The sequence below is a fragment of the Talpa occidentalis genome, unplaced genomic scaffold, assembly GCF_014898055.3.
Source record: "Talpa occidentalis isolate TD23 unplaced genomic scaffold, MPIMG_talOcc4v2.1 talOcc4.11, whole genome shotgun sequence".
In the NCBI taxonomy this organism is placed as follows: domain Eukaryota; kingdom Metazoa; phylum Chordata; class Mammalia; order Eulipotyphla; family Talpidae; genus Talpa; species Talpa occidentalis.
The window spans coordinates 60,978,138-60,995,040 of record NW_023601104.1 but is presented as its reverse complement, the minus strand read 5'-3'; the positions used below and the strand labels follow the sequence as shown (position 1 = coordinate 60,995,040).

General features: G+C 35.1%; 1 protein-coding gene across 1 annotated transcript in view; it reads left to right on the top strand.

Annotated features, from left to right (window-relative positions):
- The window catches only part of SOS2 (SOS Ras/Rho guanine nucleotide exchange factor 2), a 75,416-nt gene that overhangs the window by 36,481 nt on the left and 22,032 nt on the right, over positions 1-16,903 (top strand). Inside the window, exons 8-14 of the mRNA XM_037503293.2 lie at positions 1,949-2,047; positions 6,125-6,252; positions 6,971-7,626; positions 7,972-8,053; positions 10,161-10,283; positions 12,047-12,150; positions 13,623-13,845. Of these exons, the coding sequence (XP_037359190.1) occupies positions 1,949-2,047; positions 6,125-6,252; positions 6,971-7,626; positions 7,972-8,053; positions 10,161-10,283; positions 12,047-12,150; positions 13,623-13,845 (1,415 nt within the window). The remainder of the gene's footprint in view (positions 1-1,948; positions 2,048-6,124; positions 6,253-6,970; positions 7,627-7,971; positions 8,054-10,160; positions 10,284-12,046; positions 12,151-13,622; positions 13,846-16,903) is intronic.

The window sequence follows — 16,903 nt, the reverse complement described above, 5'->3', positions numbered from 1 at the left end:
AGAACAGGCAGATCTACTGAAATACACTGCTGAGGGGAGCAGCGGACAAGACAGGAGAGGTCTGCTGAACCATGTAGGTTAGCTCCCTGGCCAGTTGTTTTACCTTGAACAAATCATTTAATATTTGAGACTTAGCTTGTTCATTTGTAAAATGATGATAATGTAGACATCTTATGATTATTATGAAAATTTAAGTGGCATGTGTGGCACATACTAAACACTCAGACATTCTCTCATGTTATTATAAAGACTCCTTACACTATAAATACACATTGCGTTAAAATTTTAGAATGTACTGCAGTGACCATTTCAGTGCTAATTTAACAATAAAGATGAACTTTGTAGACTCATTTTAGAGTTTCATCTTGGTTCCAGTTACAACACTATATAAAAAAGGTAGAGGGGAGATAAATATGTACAGAGTAGTTCATATCAATAAATTAATTAAAAGCTAAAGGAAGTTAATCTTTTTTTGAAAGATTTATTTATGCATACAAGAACAGGGTGTAGACCAGAGGTGCAGGGTGGGGTGTGTGTGAAAGAATTCACCAGAGACAGAGTGGGGAGCAGAACAGGCAGATCTACTGAAATATACTGCTGAGGGGAGCAGTGGGTGAGACAGGAGAGGTCTGCTGCACCACGTGGGCCAGCTCCCTGGGGATTCAATTCATGCCTTAGTGGCTGGTGATAGCTTGATAGCGCTGAGACTTTAAACCCTACGGCACCAGGGAGGCCCAAAGAAGTTAATCTTTGGAAAACTAAATTGGCTCTCTATAGCCTGGTTACATAGCTATTGAACAAATTACAATTTAACTTTGGTAGTAGTGTAAAAGAATTATGGGAGTACTTACATACAAGGATATTTTTTTTTAAAGCAGCATATCAGATTCTTTCTTCACTTTATGTATTTTGATGTTGTATTTATCCAATGGGAAGAAATACCAATTTAAATAAGTCAGCCTTAATAACATTTAAAATCAAACTGTGATTTTAAATCCCTTATAAATATTAGAAAATTACTCATTCTGCAACTATTAGTATTCAAATCTGGGATATACCTAAATCTAACTACATGCTAAGATTTTGCAGGTGATGAAGGGGCAAAGATAACTTTAAGGGAATCAGTTTCCATTCCCATTTTGTATTGAGCCTAGATATAAAATCCTCCAAGGCACTAGCCAGGGGTTTAAAAAAACAAATAAACAAAGCATTGCATCTGAGGTGTGACACTCACTGAGTGCAAAGCAAGAGTTTCCAGAGGAAAGGGGTGGGCGATTATGTTCAAAACTCATGGGAATTGATTGTCATTTCATGCATGCCACTGTCTTATCATAGTTTTCTAAAAATTAAGATGATTGTTACAAGGCTAACTATTAACTTTAAAAAAAAGGTACTCTATGATTGGACATAGGAGAGAGGAGGCTTGTAAAGTTCTCATATCTGGATGTATTGTACATCCAGGAAGGATGTATAAGGAAATAAAACTTGTTTTACAGCACTTCAATTTTATTTATTTTTTTTAATTTTTTTTTTTTTTTATTTATTTGTTTGTTTGTTTATACATGCACTGGGTACAGTCAGAAGCGCGGGAGGGTGAGAGAATTCACCAGAGCCAGAGCGGGGAGCAGAGCAGGCAGAAGGACCGAAGTACACTGCTGAGGGGAGCAGCGGGCGGCAGGAGAGGTCTGCGCGCCATGTGGGACCCTCCTCCGGTGGCCGGGGAGCAGCCGGGGATCGAACCGGCGCTGCAGAGGCCGCGGGCAGCTTCGCAACCCAGCGCTCAACCGCTGCGCCACCGGGGAGGCCCACAGCACTTCAATTTTAATGTAGAATCTGCTTTCCATTGTAATTTTACTAATTAAGTTATATTTTTAAATGCTATTTATGTTAAACACTGATGAAATTTCTTGATATCAGAGATGTACTATTATGTGTTTTTGTTTTGTAGTCCATCGCTGATGGTTTTAAAGAGGCAGTTCGTTATGTCCTTCCACGCCTTATGCTGGTGCCAGTATATCATTGTTGGCACTATTTTGAATTATTAAAGGTAAGATGAAAGCTCACTGAAACCCAAAGCACTTGTATTTATGAGACTTAAAAACTGGTTTTTCATCTCATCATACTTTTTTAACACTTTTTATTCATTCAAAAAGTTTCTTAAATGTCTACCTTCTTTCCACAGACCATGAAAACAAAACCTTAATTTCTTATCTTCATACATTTCCAAGTGATAGATTAAGGAAAATATGTCTTCAACCGTCATTTCAAAATACAGAATCTCAAAGTACTAATATTATTTTTAAAAAAGTACTCACTTTTTCATTAATTTTTTGAAGATGCACAGCAACAGTGATTTAACTCATAACCTTTTATTACTGTTGCTCTAAACTTCCATCATTTTCACTTATTAAGAATAGCACTTTATTTTTTTTTTTTTTTTTTAATAGAGGCATGCTTTATTTATTTAATTTATTTATTTTATTTTGTTTGTTTGTTTATACATGCACTGGGTACAGTCAGAAGCGCGGGAGGGTGAGAGAATTCACCAGATCCAGAGCAGGGAGCAGAGCAGGCAGAAGGACCGAAGTACACTGCTGAGGGGAGCAGCGGGCGGCAGGAGAGGTCTGCGCGCCATGTGGAACCCTCCTCCGGTGGCCTGGGAGCAGCCGGGGATCGAACCGGTGCCGCGGAGGCTGCGGGCAGCTTCGCAACCCAGCGCTCAACCGCTGCGCCACCGGGGAGGCCCAAGAATAGCACTTTAAACTTGACATTTTTTTTCCAGACAACGTAGTTATTCTTCCTATTGTATCTAGGACCCACCAACTTTTTAAAAAAAATCAGTGTAAAACCTGAACTCTTAAAGATCAGTAATCGTAAAAACATACATCACTTTTCTAAAGGTTCTAACATGCAACATAAACTTATTATGATATATTAAACAGTAGGAAAAAAATTTAGAACAGACATGTGATGAATAGACATAATGTGAAAACACCCTTGAGGTAAACCACTGTGGTAATCACTCCTTTGCTTTTCTTTACAATTTAAACATTTATGTATTTATCACTAAAAAATACATGTATGTATAACATTTCTGAATTTTATATAAATTAGATCAACCTGTATACTCTTGTGTATTGTATCTTAAAGTTTTATTTGTGGAATTCATTGATACTGTATGTTGTTCTAGTTTAGTTTCCTTCTGTTTGAACCACAATTTATCCTTTTCTGATTGATGAACAGTTTTGGTATTACTGACATTTGCTATAGAAATTCTTGTGCATATCTCTTGGCACATGTATGTGCATTTTTTTTCTCTAGCATAGAGACTCAGGAATGGACTTGCTTTTGTCATGAGGTATGAATACTTTCAAATTAAATAATATCGTGCAGTTTTCCAAAGTACATTTGACTTGTCTAAATTCTACATTTGTTTGTTCTTGTGTAATAACTATACTATATTAATACAGTAACAACCATGTTAGTTAAAACTGAGTGTATTCTATTTTCAGGGTTATAGTTTCACTGATCAGATATGGGGGGGAGTTTCTCTTTATTATTCATTATTTTAGGCCTTAAAGCACTACTCTCTCGTTAAAAATGACTTATCTGTTGCCTGAGGTCAGGCATCAGAATTCATCAAAGAATTTTTCTTTTTCCAGTTTAGGCTCCATGTGCACTTTCCCTTGGTGTTTAGGACTGTTACCAAAGTGACAAGATGGAGAATTTCTGGGTATCATCCACTCTCTATTCTCCACATCATTGCTACTAATCTTCATAGACTCCAGCTAATATCTAAGGACATTTACCTGATTTAATAATGTTTCCTTTTGCACTTGTAATTTCAACATATCTTGCTCAGTAAAATTTTCTTCTTTAAATTTTTATCGCTTTTTAGAAGCAAATGTCTTTTGGCTTGAACATTTTGTATCGCCCCCTTACTATACCAAGTTGTTGGGTTAGACAACCTGTTCAAACTTTTCCCGTTTAATTCATTAGTAATAATAAAATAAAAGCCAAAATAATTATTTTGTAGGCACCTAGGCAAAGAATTCATTTTGGTGATTTCTAATGAATACCTGCCTCAAGAATTCATTTTTATGGAGTCTTGTTACTCAGTGATAGGTATTAGAGCTTACCAGCTTTTGTGTACAAATAGATGAGCAACTTGATTGTGTATATCTCCATGGTGACTAATGGTTCATAAAAAACTCATAAAAAAGGATTGCAATATTTTTATATTGCAATATAAATAATACATTGGCAGCCCCTGATGTATATTTAGATTCCTAAAATTTTTTAGGCAATGTTCATGTCCATTTGAAAGTCATGCAGTATACTGTTACATTCTGAGTCTTTTAAAAATGATTGTGATCTCTAAGAAATTATAACATGCAATTTGAAAAACACTGAAATGAGTGATTATAGACACTGAAATAAGGAATAATAGTAGACACAGGCTAAGTGGATTTATCCTCTGTAGATAAGGATATATATATATATATATATATATAACTCATTTTATATCAGTTTTGACTCTGATACTGTTGGTTTTAAAAAATATTTTTAATTATGGCAAAATATACATAGCATAAAAGTTGCCTTCTTAACCATTTTAAAGGGGTATTAACTATGTTGTTATGCAACCAGTATAGTTGTACATTTAGCTTGCTCTTATACATTTTGCCTATTGTAAATAGCATTGCTATGAATATGGGTGTACATATATCTCCTCAAGACCCTACTTTCAGTTATTTTGGATATAGACCAAGAAGTACAATGGCTGAATCATATGGTAATTTTAATTTTTTTTGGAAACTATTATATTCCATAAGCAGCTATACCATTTTACATCTCTACCAACAGCACACATGGATTCCAATTTCTCCACATCCTCACCAACTTGCCAAATCCTGTATTTTTGTGGTTTTGTCTTTTGATAGTAGCCATCCTAATGGACATGAGCTGGTATTCATTGTAATTTTGATTTGCATTTCTCTCCCATCATAAGTGATGATGAGCAACTTTCAATGGCCACTTGCATATCTTCTTTGGAGAATAAGCACTGGTTTTTTCTCAAACTCCCTATGCTGTTTTTTTTTTTTTCTCTTTATCCTTTCAATTTTTTCTTAATCCAGAGGTTAAGGTTTTAATTCTAATGATAATCACTTACATTATTTATATTGCTAATCTTTTGATAGTAAGACTTCTGCATGTATCTTGAAAAATAGGACTTTATGACCCATATAGAGAATCATTTTTAGTACATACAAATGATAGTTAATGGACCTCATACTCAAAACCCATCCATCCAGTTACTTGCTGAGAAAGGGGAACCATTGCTGAATGTTTTTCAGATTGTTCTTGGAATATAAGGGAAATTTACCACAAAAGTTTAAGATCTTGAAATAGATTTAAATTAAAAAAAAATTTCTTTAATTTCTGAAAGATTTGATTGTGACTTCTCCATATTTGTTCTTGCATAAATGTATATTTTATCTATATAAATCTATATACTATATAATGCTCCACTTTAAATTCTGTCAAATTTGACAAATTTAAAATATGTTAAATTCTGTCAAATTGGATCATCATCTAAATTATTTAGTGTAAGATAAATTTTCTTCCATTTTGAGAGTAAAAATACATAAGATTTTTGGAAAAATGAAATAAAACCAGAGTTGTAGGATTAATAATGCAATTTAAAAAATCTGATTCTAAGCATTAATAGGATAGAATATTAATTTTCTTGATATTTACTAGGATGGTTGATATTTATGTTGTAAAAAATATTGGTTGAGTTCTCTGTGAGATGCTGTTAGCGAAAAGTTTACAATGCTTTAAAGTGCTAAAGTTAGGATACTTGGTTATGTGGCATAACATATACACACACAGAAAATGTTCAGATGGTTTTTACAGTTGCTTTATTTTTCTGATTCGTGTGGTTAATAATGTTTGTATTGCATATACATTTGTAGAGTGAGGGTTCAAGGGATCAGGAGGCATACATAATTGCATAAAATTATAGTTTTTATTAAGTATATTTGTTGCTGCTTCCGCTTATCATGAAAAAGGGAAAGAATTGAACAATGCAAGTTTAACTTTTCTTTTTGCTTTTTCTTAGCAATTGAAAGCATGTAGTGAAGAGCAGGAAGACAGAGAATGTTTGAACCAAGCTATTACTGCTCTCATGAATCTCCAAGGTAGCATGGACCGAATTTACAAGCAGTATTCCCCTAGACGCCGACCTGGGTAATTCCAAATTACCAAAAATATGACTGTTTTGCATATCTCATTTATATCCGATGCCTGGTTTTCTAAAAAAGTGATACTTATAGTGGTAGTTGCATTCTTTTTTGTTTTTATTTATGCATACAAGGCCAGAGGTGCAGGGGGAGGGGAGTGAGAGGATTCACCAGTGACAGAGAAGGGAGCAGAACAGGTAGATCTGCTGAAACACGCTGCTGAGGGGAGCAGCAGGCAAGACAGGAGAGGTCTGCTGAGCCATATGGGTTAGCTCCATGGCCCGGGATTGGACTCGTGTCTCAGTGGCTGGCAATAGCTTGATAGTGCTGGGACTTTAAACATCTTCCCCCGCCACCAGGCAGACCCAATTGTTACATTTTTCCTTTGTCTTCTAGTCTTTTAAAATTTGCATTGTCATATTAAGGTATATTTAATAAAATTTTAAAAAGTATATTTTGTATTTCTTTATGCTCTACAGTAAAAACTTAAGATTCTTTGTCATTTGAGTTCTTATGGCATTAGGAATAAAATATACAGCTTCTTGTACTTCTTTCTCACAATAATGAAATTGAGGCATGTATAATTTTGTGGCACAGTAGAAGAAAGTAAATGCTATGTGCAGAATCTAGTGTTTGGCTATTATATAGTTTTGTAACTGGATTTGTACCTAAATTCGGGTTGCTTAACCATTGAGTAAGCTAAATTTATCTTTTTTTTTTTTAAGGGATCCTGTTTGCCCTTTTTATAATCGTCAATTAAGAAGCAAGCACCTAGCTATTAAAAAAATGAATGAAATTCAGAAAAACATAGATGGATGGGAAGGCAAAGATATTGGACAGTGTTGTAATGAATTCATTATGGAAGGTCCATTGACAAGAATTGGTGCTAAACATGAACGGCATATTTTTCTCTTTGATGGTTTAATGATTAGCTGTAAAGCCAATCATAGCCAGTCTCGACTTCCAGGTTATAGTAGTGCAGAATACAGGTTAAAAGAGAAATTTGTCATGAGGAAAATACAAATATGTGATAAAGAAGATACTTGTGAGTACAAACATGCTTTTGAATTAGTATCCAAAGAAGAAAGTAGCATAATATTTGCTGCTAAGTCTGCTGAAGAGAAAAATAATTGGATGGCAGCGCTTATTTCTCTTCATTATCGGAGTACTCTTGATCGAATGCTAGATTCAGTATTATTGAAAGAGGAAAATGAGCAACCACTCAGATTACCAAGTCCTGAAATGTATCGTTTTGTGGTAAAAGACTCTGAGGAAAACATTGTTTTTGAAGACAACTTGCAAAGTAGAAGTGGAATCCCCATTATTAAAGGAGGAACTGTGGTGAAATTAATTGAAAGGTTAACATATCATATGTATGCAGGTAGGTGAAAATCATTAAGCTTTTCAAGAATGGTTAAAATGCTTGAGGCCTGGAAAAAAATGGATCACATCTAAAATGTAAAAATTATACTGAAGAATCAAAAGGAATTTTTCTAAAATATAATAAACTTCATTATTAAATATTTATAAAAATTGTACTTTAATGAATTTTGGATTTGAAAATACTTTTCATTTATCAAGAAGTACTACAGTTAGCATGAAAGAACCACAATGGGAAATGCAGAATAAAAAGAAAAAGGAAGGCAGACCTACAAAATGTGCTACTTTGAATTAATTAAACAGCATAAACTAAACATGCAGCCTGTTTTATGTTCTGTCTTTTCAGATCCCAATTTTGTTCGTACTTTTCTTACTACATATCGATCATTTTGTAAACCACAGGAATTGCTAAGCCTACTGATTGAACGGTAAGAAGAACATTAATTTCGTTCACATTAAAATTTTGTCAAAAGTTAACTGTTTTTTTTTTTTTAATTTTTTTTAAAGATTTATTTATTTATGCATACAAGAGCTGGAGTACAGGCCAGAGGTGAGGGGTGGGAAGAGGATTCACCAGAGACAGAGAGGGGAGCACAACAGGCAGATGTACTGAAATACACTGCTGAGGGGAGCAGTGGATGAGACAGGAGAGGTCTGCTACGCCATGTGAGTTGCTCCCTGGCAGGCTGGGGATCGAACTTGTGCTGCAGAGGCTGCGGATAGCTTCATAGTGCTGTGCTTAACCCATTGAGCCACCAGGGAGGCCCAAAAGTTAACTATTTTGAACCTTGCAAGGTGCTGGGTACTTGCAAAGTGCTGGGTACTGCTACACACTCAAATAGTTTTTGAACACTATTTGGCATTAAATTAGCAGTATTACTGTTCTCTTCAAACTTTTTACTCACAGAAATCTGTTTATAATCAAGGTCTCTTTAGATTTTAGCAATATTTATAGTGGTAATAAACACCCAGTTTTAGAAGATAGCAAAGCTACTTTTTTTATTCTGTGTAGTAAAACAGTACTTCTTAAGAGACATTTTTGTTTTAAGATAAACTTGTTATTAATGGAAATTTTCAAAACATGCAAGAACAAATAAAACAATATAATAAACTTTAGCATTCAACTTTAATAATTATCAATTCATGTTCATTTATTTTATTATCTACTTCAATGCCCTAATTCCAGGATATGTTGAAATAAATCCCAGACAACCCGTTTGTAAATATTTCCATTTGTGTTTCTAAAGATCAGTATTCTTTTGTTTTCATTTTATATTTTCCTTTTTTTTAATTTTATATACATATTATATATCCTTATTCCTTTTTGTACAATGCATGCTTTCTCCTCTCCTGTAGGCCCTGTAAAATTCCCACCGCCAGTTTACCTGTGTACCATCACCATAGTCCCTTGTGTTTTGATCCCTCTCCCTCCCCATCCCCTGCAGTGTCTCTGATTAATAGTTGCCTGTTAATAGTTGCCGATATTTTAATTAATAGTTGCTGATATTTTTCTTTTTCTTTTCTGGCTTATTTCACTGAGCATAATCCTGCCAGCTCCATCCATGTTGCCGTGAATGGCATGAGTTTTATCTTTTTTGATTGCTGAACAGTATTCCATTGTGTATATTTACCACATAAAGATGGGTACTTTTATTAAATATACCACAATATCATTATTGTACCTAAAAAAATAATTCTTTAATTATGATTAAATTAAAAAATGAAGTTTTATATTGAATTTTTCTTTTTTACTGAATATATTAGTGGCATTTTGAATGCTTTATAGATTAAATTATGGTAGCTGAACTTCAAAATAGTTTTTGTTTTACATTTAAATACATAATACCAGAATTTGACTTCTGTGAACCCTGTGGTCTGCTATGAAACTAATTTTACCAAACTAAGTGTGATATGCTGTAAAGATCTATTTAGTTGTATTTCCATGTCCAAAATTAGGAAAGCTCAGTTGCTAGTCTTACATTTTAGCTGTTTCCTATGCTTGGGCAAGTTTATTGTTGTTTTTAACTTTGATTTTTACCTTGTCCACATAGCTATGTTATTTAGATATTGTTTTAAATTCAGTTTGGTTCTTCCCTTTGTATTTATATTCATTTATTTCAGAAAACTTACATCTACTTCTCATTTGAATAAAATATATATTAAGAAAAAGTATTAGGTAAGCCATTCCCATTATGTTCTTTGAAGAGGTTATATTCTTCATAGATTCTTTTCTTGGATATTTCTCATTTACCTTTCTCACGTTGATCAATACTAGTTACTGAACTCTCTCTCATGTTGATAAGTACTAGTTATTGAACTTTTTTTTTTATAAAAGTAAGCCTGAAACCTTAGTACTATATAGCTGAAGGGCAATTTTTTATAGTATGTAGCACTTTATGAAGTTTATCTCTTTAATATTAAGGGGTGGAAAAGAAGGTTGTTTAGTTAAAATATTTTTCATTTTATATTTGAAATCCTTTTTCATTTATGGATAAACAGCAAAAAAAATGTATCTCATTTTGCTTTTCTTCTTAGATTTGAAATTCCAGAGCCAGAACCTACGGAAGCAGATAAACTAGCTGTAGAGAAAGGTGAACAGCCTATCAGTGCAGACCTTAAAAGATTTCGCAAGGAATACGTCCAACCAGTACAACTTAGGTTTGGCCTGAATATTATATTTTTTATGTGCCACCCAATTTTAATACATAGTTAGCATAAAAGTTCTTATCTCTTAATTCAGATGTAGGTATTGTTGTTAATTTCATAACAGGTTAAACTTCCCAAGTTCTTTCTCTGTGAAACTATTCTTAAATACCTTGGAAAAATTTAATTAAAATATGCTGTGTTGTGTGCATCAGGTAACTGCAGCATGTGGTATATTGTGCTTGCAGATCAAGATGAGATTAACTGCTTGAAATAGGGTGAACTTGAGAGTGACCTTGAAATCCAAGCCAAGCAAGAGGGAAAATGGAAGGAGAGTTAGTTGAATTGACTTAAGTGTAAACTAGAAACTAACAATTTTGTGATCTTTTGAAGTATTCTCTTAAGTCACTGACCTAACTAGGTACAAAAATCATGTAAAGTAATATAATACCAGAGATAACATAACAGAGATTAGAATTTAAAATAGTCTCAGCCTGGGAAAAAAACTATTGTCTATTAGAAAAGGGGGGTGGAGGGGGGGTGGAGAGGTGGCGGGGAAGCTTACCTAAAAAATAGTCATTCGTTGAAATAATGAGTAAAACAATATAAATGTAATTAATTTGCACTTTTATAAGTCTCTGTGGTAGAGAGCAGGCTGTTGTATTTGCATAGATTGATTAAATCCACTTGCAGCTGTAAGTAATCATTTTTGTGGTACTGCAAAACAAAATAGCTCTTTCAGAAATATTTTCTTTTGATTTTCTTTTTTTTTTAAGATTTATTTATGCAAACAAGAGCTGGGGTATAGGCCAGAGTATGGGGGGTGAGAGAATTCACCAGAGAACAGAGTGGGGAACAGAACAGGCAGATTGACCCAAGTACACTGCTGAGGGGAGCAGTGGGCAAGTAAGGAGAGGTCTGCTGTGCCATGTGGGTTGTTCCCTGGCTGGCCGGGGGAATCGAACACGTGCTACAGAGGCTGCAGAAGCTTCATAGGTTGCATCTTGACCCCTTGCACCACCAGGGAGGCCCTTGATTTTCTTTTTTAAAGAACTATTCCTTTATTATAAGATTTTTATTTTATTTATTTTTGTGTAGAAGAATTGGGGTATAGGCCAGAAGTGCCGGGGATGAGATTCACCAGACACACAGTGGGGAGCAGAACAGGCAGATCCACTGAAATACACTGCTAAGGGAAGCAGCAGGTGAAACAGGAGAGTTCTGCATCATGTGGGTTAGCTGCCTGGCTGGGCATCATACTCAGGCTGCTTTGTTTTGCTTAGGAGGGCTGTTGCTGTGGTAGCACTGAGACTTAAAGCCTAGGCCACCAGGAATACCCAATATTTTCTTTTGAAATGAAAATAAGAAAATGTGGACATATTTGTAGTTTACATAGAATTTGATGATAGCACTTGAATTTAGAACCAAATAACTAAGTTGATTTTCCATTTATGTGGAAAATATTAAAATTTAGTATTAAAAATCATTTATAAGGACTTAATAGCTTTTGTACTGTATAGAGTATGAATTTTCTACATAAGAATAACTGGGTAATTGAGTATAGAAACCATGTATTTCAAGTATATATTTTAGACCATAGTCTTAAGGCTTATTGTCATATCACTGAAGCACTTAAAGTATTAATTAAATATAAATTAGAGACTGAGTGATATGTTGACCCTTGTATACAGAGCTATCATCCTGGCATCAGAGATGTGAAAATAAGTATAATTAAATGCTAAGGTTTCACTAAAGTATTTTTCTTTCCATTTTATCAGGATCTTAAATGTTTTTCGGCACTGGGTTGAACATCATTTTTATGACTTTGAAAGAGATTTGGAGTTGCTTGAAAGACTAGAATCCTTCATTTCAAGTGTAAGAGGTATATTATTTAAAGGTTTGATTAACTGTTACGTCACACTTGAGTTTACTTTTAAATGTGTGACGTTTAAATTAAGAAGCTGAACTTTATTTTTAAAAAGCTAAAATAGCATTTGGTGTGATTTTATAGACTTTATGGAGCTCACACATGTTTAGAACCACCTAAAGTCTTAGAACCTTGCCTTTTCAAGGTTATCTGACATCAAGATTGCCATTCCTTTGCTCATTAAATATATGTGTAATTTCATTTGTTTTCTTACTCTTTTTAATTTTATTCTCAGTTTTGAATGGTTAACAGATTTTTAAAATATTTGTTTTACCTGGAAAAATGTTTAGCACTGGAAGGATAGGAGTTTCTTATCTGGAAGTGTCAGAACACAACCTGTGAAATGAAACTCAAGGCTGTGAACATTTAAAGAAATATATGTGTCATCAAATGTATATTATTGAATTAAGAACATTTATATTTGATCTGACTGTTTAAGGCATTAATTAAGAGTACCGTAACTAAGCCTAGCTCATTTCATCTTTTACTTCTTCTTTAAAGGGAAATTTCCTTAAAATAGAGAATGTGATTCATTTGTTTCAACTTTGAGATGTTTATGATACATTGTTATCATGTGTGCCTTAAAATTGCTTATAGTACAAAATTGATTTTTAAATTATATTCAGAATGAAGACACTAGGTTACATAGTGTCTTCTATGAAGCTTTTAATATATACAGATAGAATAAAGAAAGTAAATTGTTTTGTTAAAATCTAGGCCTTTCTTAAATAAGTTACACCATACTGATGAAGGAAAGTTTTTATAGCAGTATTTCAACTAATAAAGAAAGAAATGATTGAATATCACCAATTTTCAATATCTAGTAACATTATAAAAATTGAGGTAATTAGATATTAAATACTTCCTGTTGGAAATATTCTTATGTTCATGTAAAAAATTCATCCTATATCAGCTGAAGTGTCTTTGTGTCTAAATCACAGAAGATATAGGGAAAAGAGAAACAGGAAATTTACAACACAGGAATGGAATTGGCAAAATTTCTGCTGGAGAAACACCAGAGGGTGAATAATTCAATTTCAACAAATAAATTGCAAGCAGAAATTTTTTAGCACCTAACTCAATGTAATGGGTAGATCTCATTCATAATCCAAAAGCATTTATGAAACAATCAGAGACATTTGAACACTAACTAAATATTTGATGAGATTAATAATTGATAATGGTATTCAGGTTATTCTTATACATCTTTAACTTTCAGAGATACATACTTAAACATAAATAAAATAATATATTTTAGATTTGCTTCAAAATAACATAGGGAGTGGGACACATGAATGGGGTTAGATGAAACAAATACTGGCTATGAATTGATAATTATTGATTCTGGGTGAAGGTTGAATATTACATGAAGATTTGCAGGTATGTCTGTTAAGTAAAAGGCATTTTTGTTTGTGTTCTTTTTCTAGGAAAAGCTATGAAGAAATGGGTAGAGTCAATTGCTAAGATCATCAAAAGGAAGAAACAAGCCCAGGCAAATGGAATAAGCCATAATATTACCTTTGAAAGCCCACCTCCACCAATTGAGTGGCATATCAGCAGACCAGGACAATTTGAAACATTTGATCTCATGACACTTCATCCAATAGAAATTGCACGTCAGCTAACACTTTTAGAATCTGATCTCTACAGGTAGGCAGTTTACATTGATTTTCTGCTTTATTTTCAAGAACTTTGAACATACTTCTATTTCCAGAACATTTTGCAAATTATTTACAAGTGCATAGTAATACTTCATCTGTTCTTGTGGACTTGGAGGAAAGCTTCATAGCACAGTTTTTAACTACAGTCTGTCCTGCATGCAAAGTCTTACAATACATTACTGTTCAGGTCTAGTTTAGGTACTAGCAGTCTTTCAAAAGAATTAACACAGAGGGCCTCCCCTGGTGGCGCAGCGGTTGAGCGCTGGGCTGCGAAACTGCCTGCAGCTTCTGCAGCGCCGGTTCGATCCCCGCTGCTGGCGAGGGTCCCACATGGTGCTCAGACCTCTCCTGCCACGCCCGCTGCTCCCCTCAGCAGTGTATTTCATCACTATGCCTGTTCTATTCCCCACTCTGGCTCTGGTGAATTCTCTTACCCTCCCGTGCTTCCGACTGTACCCCAGTGCTTATATAAATAAATCTTTAAAAAAAAAAGAAAGAAAGATTCTTATTTAAAAAAAAAAAGTTAACACAGAGAAGACTAATGCAGTAAATTAGCAGTCAAGTTCAAGGAAGTCACCCAGCTCCTAGTACTTTCTCAAATTGCTTTGGTTTAAGGTGTTTCAGCTTAAACAGTCATTATATATAAAAGGCTCTTAGCAGCTAATAAGTAAAATATTGAGTGAGATAAATTTTCATCTTTTTTTCAGGTTCTATACAATCAAATTTTAATTTGGGGCTTTATTGGGCTAAGCTAGGCAAATTAATAACATTCTTAGAGTAACAAAGATTTCTGAAACTCTTAATGAGTATCAAATCTTTCACTATTTGAAGACAATGTAAATTTTAAGGAAAAATTATTTCTGAAATAAGTAAACATACTTAAAACTTCAGAACCACTGTCTTTCATTTATGAGAGAATCAGTAGAAATATGCATATTTTTATTTATATCCCATTGTCTTTATATATAAAGCAATTCCTGACACCACCCTATGTCCATGTAGATCACCCATTCATAACCTAGGCTTTCAGATGCATGAATTTATCACTTTCAATGTCCAATGTCATTCTCTACTGCAAATCAGATACCTCCTGTGTCATATTCTGAATCTTGGCATCGCTCCAAATTATTCTTATTCTGAAATCAGTAACTTAAGCATTTCATTCCATTCTAACCAGTTTCTTGCACCTTTATCAAATTCTTCCTCTAAGATCTTTTTTTAACCACTGTGCTTTCCCAGTGTATAGCCTGTTTCTGTCCTCTCCTCACTCCTAATGTAAGCTTTCTTCTTTCATTTACCACCCAGGCCCCTGTGAAGAGTACAGGCCTTCCAGGTAATAGTCCTCCTCCTACCCCTCTAATCCTCCCCTGTTCAAAAAATAAGCTCCACCACTGTTATTCCATCAAAACTTATTAGAAGTTATTCTAATTAGCAGAATTTTTTTTAGTGGATTACACAGGGAAAAGCAAGAATATATAAAATTTAGTGCTAATGGAGAATATGGGGAGGCAATAAAGAAAAAACTTTGCCTTTTTGGAATTGAGCCTCTGGATTGCCCTGACTATGTCACCCAGAATTCAGCACACATGTTAGAAGTTGTCAACAACTGATTCAGAGTGTTGCCTTATCTTTAAGTAATTTGGAATTCAAGTAGTTTTAATTTATACTGAGATAGGGTAGGACTAAAAAAGAGAGTTGTTACTTGAGATAATAAAGCAAATAATACTTAAGAAATTTCTCATACAGTGCTTGGGCCTCCCCGGTGGCGCAGTGGTTGAGCGCTGGGTTGCGAAGCTGCCCGCAGCCTCTGCAGCGCCGGTTCGATCCCCGGCCGCCGGGCGAGGGTCCCACATGGCACGTAGACCTCTCCTGTCGCCTGCTGCTCCCCTCAGCAGTGTACTTCGTCACTCTGTCTGCTCTGTTCCCCGCTCTGGCTCTGGTGGTTTCTCTCACCCTCTCGCACTTCTGACTGTACCCAGTGCTTGTATAAATAAATAAATAAATCTTTAAAAAAAAAAAAAAAAAAAAAGGAATGGACAGTAGAAAAATAAAAGCATATAGCTGTAGATGAACCTATTTTCTGAACATAGAAATATCTTTGTTGAGTGATACATGTATTATGGAAGCTAGGTTAACATACATAAAACATTGACACCATTTGTATACTACATTTCTTGTGAAATAATAGACCATCTATTTCAAAAACTGTTGTACTCAAATCAGCTGTTTAAAAACTTTTTTAAAAAAATGAATAGCGGGGCCTCCCCGGTGGCGCAGCGGTTAAGCGCTGGGTTGCGAAGCTGCCCGCAGCCTCTGCAGCGCCGGTTCGATCCCCGGCTGCTCCCCGGCCACCGGAGGAGGATCCCACATGGTGCGCAGACCTCTCCTGCCACCCGCTGCTCCCCTCAGCAGTGTACTTCAGTCCTTCTGCCTGCTCTGCTCCCCGCTCTGGCTCTGGTGAATTCTCTCACCCTCCTGCGCTTCTGACTGTACCCAGTGCATGTATAAACAAAACAAACAAACAAATATAATAAATAAATAAAAAAAAAACATGCCTCTAAAAAAAAAAAAAAAAAATGAATAGCGGGCCTCCCTGGTGGCGCAGCGGTTGAGCGCTGGGTTGCGAAGCTGCCCGCGGCCTCTGTAGCGCCGGTTCGATCCCCGGCTGCTCCCCGGCCACCGGAGGAGGATCCCACATGGCGCGCAGACCTCTCCTGCCACCCGCTGCTCCCCTCAGCAGTGTACTTCGGTCCTTCTGCCTGCTCTGCTCCCCGCTCTGGCTCTGGTGAATTCTCTCACCCTCCTGCGCTTCTGACTGTACCCAGTGCTTGTATGCATGTATGTATCAATCAATCAATAAATAAATCTTAAAAAAAAAAAAGAATTAAAAAATGAATAGCCAAGTCTGTAGGACACTGATGCACTGATGGTGGTGCCACTGGTCAGTTTTTTAAGTTATGTAATCCTGACTCTATGTAGTGATTTAATCTGCTTGTCTGTGTCTGATTTTTTTATTAAATGTTGGAGATGTTCTGAGATATATAGAA